The 9686-nt window shown below is 42.1% G+C and overlaps 1 protein-coding gene across 1 annotated transcript in view; it reads left to right on the top strand.

Moving 5' to 3' along the window:
* skib (v-ski avian sarcoma viral oncogene homolog b) overlaps positions 1–9331 on the top strand; it is a 33698-nt gene extending 24367 nt beyond the window's left edge. The window contains exons 2-7 of the mRNA XM_073469302.1: positions 4736–4849; positions 5084–5187; positions 5291–5535; positions 6482–6756; positions 6870–7100; positions 7233–9331. Coding sequence (XP_073325403.1) covers positions 4736–4849; positions 5084–5187; positions 5291–5535; positions 6482–6756; positions 6870–7100; positions 7233–7454 — 1191 coding nt within the window. The 3' untranslated portion in view covers positions 7455–9331. The remainder of the gene's footprint in view (positions 1–4735; positions 4850–5083; positions 5188–5290; positions 5536–6481; positions 6757–6869; positions 7101–7232) is intronic.
* The last annotated feature ends 355 nt before the right edge of the window (positions 9332–9686 follow it).

The following is a 9686-nucleotide window of genomic DNA, read 5'->3' on the forward strand; positions in this document are numbered from 1 at the left end:
CTGTCGTACAATTTATGCAGTGAGAGTTGAATAGAGAGCTCAAGGCATCCCTGTGAATATCCACACCAAACTACAGGGATCAGATTACTCAAACTAGTATTCTCTCACTTCCAACTAAGGCTGTTACCCGAGTGAGCCATGCCAGTTGGTGTGCCCTTGAGTGAGACAGCGCCCCACTAAGCACATGTCGATCTGGGGATTACATTCAGGGGTTTAGGAGGGGAAAGGAGGCCGTAATCTGAGCCTGTTGTGTCTTGTTGCTGTGCACTTTTCTTAATGCCATGCTATCATGCAGCATGCGTTGGTATTGTATGACGGTTTCCCGAGGAAGTTCAGCTGGGGAAGCTATTTTTGTCCCACAGGATGAGTGCCACCCTAGGTCTGATTCTTCGATGATTTCATTTGAGGCTTTTTAGCGCCGCAAACGATGCTACAGGTTTTGATTTACTGTGGTGTTAGCGGCTAACACCTTGTGAAAAACCCGGGAAGTTTAAAGACTTTTCAAGATGTCAAGAAGGCACAAAAGTAGGCGAAGGTGAGGAATAGTTTTGGGAGACGATTGATACCACTAACATTTCTGTACGATAAATATGAAGCTACATCCTGTTAGCCAGTTAGCTTAGCTTTGGTCTCACTCAATTGGGTATAAGGCTGCCTTTAGCCAAATAATTCAGTCACTTTTCTCCTCCCTTCCACTAGCATGTTAGGATTGTTGGAAAAAACAACCTCCAAGCTAGCACCCTTCACCCTGAAAATGGCAAATAACCCCAAAAGTAACGTGGTCGCTAACGGTGCGAACATAACCAAGCTAGCAGTAGTAGGCTTAGCTTAGGGTGCAGCTAGCTGTCATATTAGCCATGAGTTCACTCACAGCTAATCAAGCTCAAGATTGTATAGTTAAACTAAATCTGCATACCAACAAATGGCAGCGCTGGTCCGGTCACAGACTCAATAAACAAATATTGTTGATTGGCTCCATGTTCAAGTGAAATAACAGTTCAATCCCCATCACGCTCCAGTTAGCATCATATTGACAAATTATTCTTCAAGCAGGTCAAACGCTCTGCTCCGAGAATAGAAATTGACATGTTTGCAATGTGTTGTGTTTCCCTGTGATTATCCGCCATGCCAGCATGAAAATAGCTGGGGCTTATCCCGGTATTACCATGCCATTATATGGCACTAATTAAAAAATAAAGCATTTCTGCTCTTGCCCAGCTGCTATTAGACCCTGTTTAGCCTACAGGTTTTCTTTGAAACGCTCCCTCATTACAGCGCCTGAAAGAAATATCATACAATAGCGAGTTGAAAAGGGCAATGCTTGAATGGAGTCTTAAAGGAGAGGCTGCACTTGGCCTTCAAGTATACATTCCTTCAGCTCAGTGCTTCCTCTGTGGTCCCGCTCCCCCGGCCCACCCCCCTCCCACTCAAGACTCAGTTCCCACAGGGGACTCGGCCAAAGCAAACTCCTCAGAGGAAGTCTCCCTCTCTCCCACCAGTGAGAGAGAGAGGGAGAGAGGGAGGGATGTCCTATCATCTGGCTCAGTGGGACCTGCTAGGCAGTAGGATGTGCGAGGAGGGTGTTATGACTCCGTGGCTATGCTATGTCTATGATGTGGTGGTGAGTTAAGCCCGTGCGGCTGCTCTCCTGTGAGGTCAGTGTCAGATTTAGCCAGCAGGTCCCTTGTGGTGTCTGGGAGTGTCTGTTTTCTGACTCTATTATGTCTAGTGCTCGTAGCCTTCCTGGAGCTGCAAACCTCAGGGTAGAAATAGTACCAGACAGGCAGACATCCTTTGTCGGGAAAACAACAGTCATGTCAGTAATTACAGAGTCTGATTACAGCAGGGCAGCAGTTCTTAGAAAACCGCCGGCCTTGAGTCAGGCAGGTGAGGGGTCGAGTCACCGTCGCTGAGCAGGACGCCGTCAGCAGGAGGTCTGGTTTAAAAGAATTAACCTACAGAAGCAAAACCAAATACCACGCTGTGTGTGCTTGAATGGGTGTGTGCGTTATGTGGTTACAGGTTAAACAGGTAGAGAGATTTATGAGTCAGGGAGGGGGAGGGGAGCGTCCAGACAAACACATAATGTAAACCTCAGGAAGCAAAAAAAAAACAGTATGAACAGGCAGAACAGAAATGAGGTGGTGGTTTAATAAACTTTTATTGTTGTTATGGATGAAGTGGTAACATTGTACTTTAAGTCCCTGTATTAATGTTATCAATTATTAATGTTAATAAATCCTTATCATATCTGCCTACAACTACATTAGAGTGTGTTATGAACCATTTATCAAGTGTTCATAAGCTGCCTGTGAATGCTAAACAAAGGGGTTAAAAGTGAAGTCCAACCAATTATCTGTACATATCAATACATCAATTAGTTGTTTGGTTTATAAGATGCCAGAAAATGGTGAAAAATGTCGATGAGTGTTTCCAAAACGCCAAGATGACGTCCCCAAATGTCTTGTTTTGTCCACAACCAGAATATATTCAATTAGCTGTCAAATATGAGTAAAGAAACCCCAAAACATTCACATTTAAGAAGCTGGAATTAACCTTTTTATTTTTTTTACTTAAAGCTACTACAAGAAACTTACATTTTGTTGATTTTGGAGTCCCCTGTGGACAAAATTGTAAGTGTTGCCACAAAAAATCTCAAAATATAGTCAAAAATAAGATTATCTAATAAAAAATTCTCCTTTTACTTCTTTTTAACAAGCTGATGTGCTACTCACTGTAACTTTGCCTGGGAAAATGTAAACATAGGCTCCCTCAGTCCGCACACAGACCTGGAGGCTGGCGTTAAGAAAAACTAAATAGAAAAAGCTGATCTTGTCACTGATGGTCTTGTTTGCTTATGTAGGTCATATATAGGTATCAGTATGAAAGTGCGACTGTTTCATAGCCAGTGAAGAACTCCTTGTAGTGGCTTTAAAAAAGGTTTCACGATAGATTAATTGATTATCAAAGTAGTTGCCGATTAATTTGATAATTGACAACCAATCGATTAATCGTTGCAGCTCGACAAAGAACACATTTAGAAGTGCTGTTCAGAGCGGAGACAAATGTACAATCAGAGAAATACACTAATGTAATAATGAAAACTAATAAATAAAAGCATGAAAATAAAAAAATATAGATAAACTTCCACATTTCACAGAGAACTAACGATACTAATAATCATTTCTGTCCTTAAAGTGGCGGTCAAGAAGAGAGGAAATGAATGAAGAGGGCAGATGGGGGCAAAGTTTAACTGGGAGTGTGGTCAGCAGACCTGACTGGTCTGAAGGCAGCCATTTTAGTTTGATAGTGAAAAATTCCCAAAGCCTGCCATATTGACAATAAACAATATTATTTTGTTTGATAATGGTTTTAAATTGTATTATTATCCGCCATTTTTCTCAGCACTCTTGTCTCAGATACTTTTGTGTGTGTCTGTGTGTGTTCAGGTATACAGTGCCAGACTTGACTTAACACCTCCACCCTTCAGCACACTGTACCAGACACACACTCACTCCCACATACACACACACACACACACACATATGTATGTCTACAGCCGCACCCACCCACCTCCCCAGGCGTCCCAACACCCACTCATTGCCGCGTGTGCAACACACACACACACACACACTTATGCAGCGTCTGGCCTCGTGTAGAAAAACTGCGAGACGTGATTCATTACCAGCCGGGCTTCTCGCTTAATGCTAAAAGAGGTTTGTCATTAATTTCCATCTTGAGGTGATTACAGCGGGCAGCGATTAAGGTTTCACAACTACACGCAACGCCGCTGGAGTGTTTTCCATTGAGGTTTTCTGAAGGTAGACAGTAATCGTTTCTCCTGAATCGCGCACGCAGACGAGGAGATGGGAGTGTTTGCCATTCCTGCAGGCAGAATGTCATAGTAGTGAGTAAGAGAGTAGCAGGCAGGTCTGTGCTGGCCTCCACGCCTGCTCAGGTAAACATATCCTCCGTCTGACAAGTGCAGACCTGAGGGGCTGAGGAGGTTAGCTATCTCAACGCATGGTCCTGCAGCTTGAAACACACACTCACGCAGATACAATAGATACAATCAGGAGCTCTGGAGATTCGCTATTTTAAGGCACTTAACATGCAGATGCTTTTCTGAGCGCAGTCTCCCTCAAACAAATCGGACTCGGTAGCCCTGCATTAACATGCAACTCTCCTTGAACACTTCAACTCGATCGTCTGTCAGAACTGAGTGCAATTACTTTAATTTGTCTCCGTCTCTGTCTCCCTATTGCAATATTTCTGTGGTTCAGGGAGTCGATCTGCTCCACCTGATGGCGCCTCTTCTGCCTGGCAGGGAGCAATGTAGCCCTACTGGCTGCCAGCCAGACCAGCTTGAGTGTCTGCTCAGCTCAAAGCCCTGCTCACACACACACACGCAAACACACAATCGTGTAGACATGCCAAGCTCAGACACTGAATGCTTACACAGATGCATCTTCTATCCTCCTCGTCTCTATGTTCTTCTTTTTCTGTTTGTCTAATCCTCTTCCTCGCTGTGACTCTGCCGTGTAAAAGGTCACATCATGTTCTGACAAATCGGTGCGTTGCTTCTGAATAACGGCATTTACAGTCATACAGTAGCATTTTTAGAAGCTGTGGGCTCTTGAAATATCCACTGTACTCTATGATGTAATATCTGCACTTTATCTCTGCAAGGATCATGATGATTAACCGTCTATTCTCTCTGCTCTCCTCTCCTCAGTCTCCCAGCCCGGTCCCAGCCAAGAGGTCCAAATTCGACATATTACAATCTCCACCAGCTGACAAAGACAGGAAACCTGACTGGTTACAATCGCTGTCAAAGTCTGCAAACAAGGTTTGTGTGTCCCCTGTGTGTGTCGCTAGTGTGAAACAGGATTTGCCGTTAAGCCCAAAGGTCAGAAAGGGTGACATAAAAGCTGTTGTCCTTTTGAATCATCACATGATCATCTATGAACGACCTTGTTAAATGAGAAGGGGCCTTTTTAGTGTGTTCGTCACGCCTGATTTAATGTTCACTGGTAGTTGACTGTGAGTTTATTCAAGCTTGTTGTTCTGTTTGTTGTTCCAGGATCTGAAACAGGCCCAACTTAAACAGAGGCCCTCTGCTTTCCGCCCCTGGTCTCCTAAAGCAGCAGAGAAAGAGAAACCAGCTACTCAGAATGAGGTGGAGAGGTGAGTCATCAGATGAAAGCTATGAGTGTTTCACTTGAAAAGAGATGATATGTGTAATATCTAGCAATTAAATGCTTTAAACGCACCTTTAATGCCTCTACAGGTCCTTTTCAAAGACTCACAAGACTTTGGCAGCTCCCAATCCGACACTAGCTCCCCCAGCCCAACCCGTCCATCCCAGGGACAGCCACGCTCCCGGCAGGGGACCTGCCGCCATTTCCAGGCCGCTGCAGGAGCTGCAGAATGGAGACACACAACCTACAGCAAAACCGGCCCCCTCCAGTATCGCCAACCACCCCGATGATATGGACACAGATGGAGAGATTGATGTAGATGACTGTGATGATTGTGAGTACCACCCATCAGCAGGAGTTTAGAGTAATCCAGAGAAACAAATTGAATACTACAAGAGTCAGTTGATATGAGACACAGATTTTACAGTCACAACTTGGATTACACAGTGAGCCCCTGTGGAAATAAGCCATAGTAGAGCTGCTTCAGGGTGATTCCTGTGTAACTCCGCCACCTGGTGTTTAAAGGAAGAAATACAAGAGAGGTGAAGGTTGTCTGTAGATTTATGTTATGTAGCCACAGAAGACATGCAATTCTTTTGTTTAAGTGTAGCATATATTATTTTTTGTAATGTTTTTTAACAGGAGCTGTAGAAAAGAAGTTATAGTCTTCGTTTCATACACGCAGCTATACAAAATGTACCATACATGGAGGGTTAATCACAGCAAATCCCAACTTTTAAAAGTTAGCTACGTAGAAAGATTGTGGGGTAGCTCAACCTATTTAAGTGATAGAAATTATGATAAAAAAAATATATATATATTATTTTTTAGATAATAAATAGCTATTTTAAAGTTATGGATTTTGCAGTAGTTGGCTTCAGAGGGTAAAATAGCTAAGAGTAATGGATAAATAGTTCAATCAGTTAACTAACACTAATGTAGCAACAATTGAAATAGCTAGTTAAAAGTAAAGGATAAGCAGTGAGTTATAACAAATGTATCAACAGTTTAAATAGCTAAACGTCTTGTTTATCTATGGATAAAAGTAATGGATAAACAGTCAAATAGCTAGCTAAAAGTAATGTATCAACAGTTGAAACGTCTGGGTCCTGGCTTTTCAAATGTTGTAGGCTAGTAGGCTTACAAATACAAACATGGATCTGAGTAGTGCTAATAGCTTTATCACAATAACAGCCAACCTTTAAGAGACTCATTATTTGAGAATTAACACAACAGTATCTCTTAAAATCGCTGATGTTGTAACTCCCTCTCTCCTACAGATCCAGTGCCACCTTCCTCCCTGGCTTCTCCTCCATCAGCCTGCACCAGCGTGGCTCAGACTCTGACCCCTCAGAGTGCTGCTCGACCACAGGAGGGACCCACCTGGCTGTCAGGGACCGTTTGCCCAGAGATGGACTCCCTGAGACAGTTGCTGTACGGGGGCATGGACACCAAAGAGGCCCGGGAAAAAGTCCTGCAGGAGATTGTCAGGATGAGAGTGAAGCAGGAGGAGAAGCTGGCAGCTGCTGTGCAAGCTAAACGCAGCCTTCAGCAGGTATCACATCCTGTTCTTGTGAAATACTATGTGATGAGACTGAAACAACAGCAGAATGAAAGAACATTAGTGTCCTGAACATGAAACGATTGTGATGTTTTTTTATTTGACAGGAATTGGAGTTTGTGAGGGTGGCAAAGAAAGGCCGTCTTCGTGAGGCCATCGAAGCCAAGCGCAACCTGCGAAAGGAGATTGAACGCCTTCGCGTGGATTGGGAGAGGAAGATGAGGGATGCAGAGGAGTCATGTGGGCGGCTGAAGAGAGAATTGGAGAGGGAGAGACAGCTGCGAGTTTGTGACAAAGGCTGTGAGGCTGAACGTCTGCGGGTCAAGTACTCCGCTCAGGTAAGATGCCCACAAAGCCACAATCATTCAAACCAGTCACATAATGTTTGTTTACATATGGATTTTAAATCCTGCTCATCATTTGTGCCACATTTATACTGACTGCTGTCTGTGTTGGGTTGTGTTGTGCAGATTGAAGAGCTGCATGTGCAGCTGCAGCAGGCAGAAGCTGATCGTGAGCAGCTGAGACAGGAGCTTCAGCAGGAGAGAGAAGCTCGGCAGTGCCTGGAGAGTGTTGTTAAAGACCTGCAAACTCAGCTGGCCATGCAGGCCGACAGCAGCCATCCCGGAGACCCCATGGACGCAAACACAGACGTACACAGACAGACGGCACAGCACACCAGTGGATCCTAAAGTTGCACATTCAAAACTGGAGAAAAGGACTCAGTGAAAAGGAGCATGGTTAAGGACTTTGTTGCACCTCCTGTTAGCGAAAAGAAACTCAGCAAAATGCAAAGTCAGTTTTGTAGAGGAAAAATCTGTCATATATAATATGATACGATATAAATCCATATTATTATGACAATATATGAATTTTATGAAATGAACTGGAAAGTAGCATGATGTCTGAGCATGTTGTCGAGTGTGAAATTAAGAAAGACTTCTTCAGTGATGAAACACATCTCTCCAGTGACGTCAGAGCCCACGGTTAGACACCTGATGCTGTCCAAGGATTTTATTTTGGTATAAGCTATTCTAAGATGTGCAAATATAGCCACATAACACTACTTGAATATGAAGGGAAGAAACATGTTGCGCCTGGTGAAACATGAGCAGATGATGAAACTCTTGGTGCCACAAAAATATTGGTACACACAATGGTGTCGTTGCAGACCACTGGAAACAAGAGACACCAGTTTACCACTATTTACTTTTAATATCAGCTTGCTTTTTATAACTGTGTAGAGGATGTACTTTTTAAGAAATATTGCTTGCGCGGCACAGTTATTCCACAGGCAAGAAAAAAACATCCATATACAAACATGTACGCATGTATACCAGCTTGTCTACCTTTTGTATTTTATAAACCTGAAGTATTGGAGGTTACAGGTGGGCTGCCTTCAGGTCCACCACTGTTTTATGCTTAGATATTTTATGGAAGTGTTACTTTTTAATATTATGATGCAACTTTATTTGTTGTTTGAACGTTGTTTTCCAGTAATGTTTTTGCAACCAAACCATGTGATAAAAAAAAAAAATTAGCAAATATTCTTGCCCAGGTTAGTGCAGATAAGTCTACGAAAGCCCTCCTAAAAGAAAAGAAAAACTTCGATAGCTGTCTGTTTTTGTTGAAATGCGGTACTTCTGATTTTCTATTGAGTATTGTAAAATAATTTATATTCTATAATAATTTGCTGCCTCTCAAAACAAAGCATTCATTTTTAGTCACTGGTGTTTGGGCTCTTAAATCAACAAATGCTGTTTATATGAACAACATTTCTACATATATACAAAATATGGATATATATTTTTTTACTTTAAGAAAAGGAATTGCACTTTTTAAAGAAAAGAACCTTGCATTGTGCATTGTACTCCCTGTTACATTTTTCAAAACACGAGTTAACATGAACTTTGAATTTAAACACACTTTCCCTCAGTACCCTCTGATGTAAATACAATGATATTGTATATAAGATATTTGTTGGTATGTTTGCTTGCTCCAGACTTAAATCGATTATGAATATTATTTTTTGCTCTTACTTGAAACCAAAAAGAGACTATATTTGGATTTCTCTGAGTATCATTGCAATCACAGGGCATTTAGCAGAATGGATGGATGTTGGTCTAAACGAGGAGAATGAAACCATCAAGTTTGGTGTCACACCAACAGAATATTATGATTCGTCCCTTGATTTTGTTTTATTTGAGAAGATCTTTATTATTTGATGAATTATAGAGTATATATTACACCACAGACCAAAAACTGAAACATGGATTTGAAATCTCTGCACCTACAGCTCCCGTCGTCACATAGAGTAGAAGCAAAACCTTCTCGTGGTTTCAACCTTAGGTGCTCTCGTATATTTTAGACAAGAAACACTTTTATGTCTTATTGTTATGATACCCTCGCTCAGTATTTGTTGGGTACAGTGTAATAGCAATATCCATTTTGTTAGCTGATGCTGTTGTAGTTTTGGTTTGGAAGTGGGGGTTCACTTGCCTCTTGTTTCAATGTTTTCTTTTCCTTCGGAAAACTTGTATAATACCCATTAAAATCTAAATCAATCCTATGGCGTTCTGAGAAGTGTTTTTTTTATTTATCACAATGGAAACAGGGTGTGTTGGATTTCTTGGGATGGTGATGTTAGTGGGTCCACCATGATGGTTCCCAGTAGATGAACCCTTATAACTGTGGTGATCCCCTGACTTATCATCTAGTGCCACCATAAGGTCAAATTTGGTGGTATATGATCAACTACCTGCAAAATTATTCACATTCCCATCAGCCTCAGCTTTACTTTGTGTTTAATGCTTATTAGCATGCTAACACGCTAAACTAAGGTGATGAACATAGAAAACACATGCTACCTGTTTAAAATCAGGATGTTAGCATTTCATTGTGTATATTAGCACTGGTAAACGAGT

The sequence above is a fragment of the Pagrus major genome, chromosome 6, assembly GCF_040436345.1.
Source record: "Pagrus major chromosome 6, Pma_NU_1.0".
NCBI lineage: Eukaryota > Metazoa > Chordata > Actinopteri > Spariformes > Sparidae > Pagrus > Pagrus major.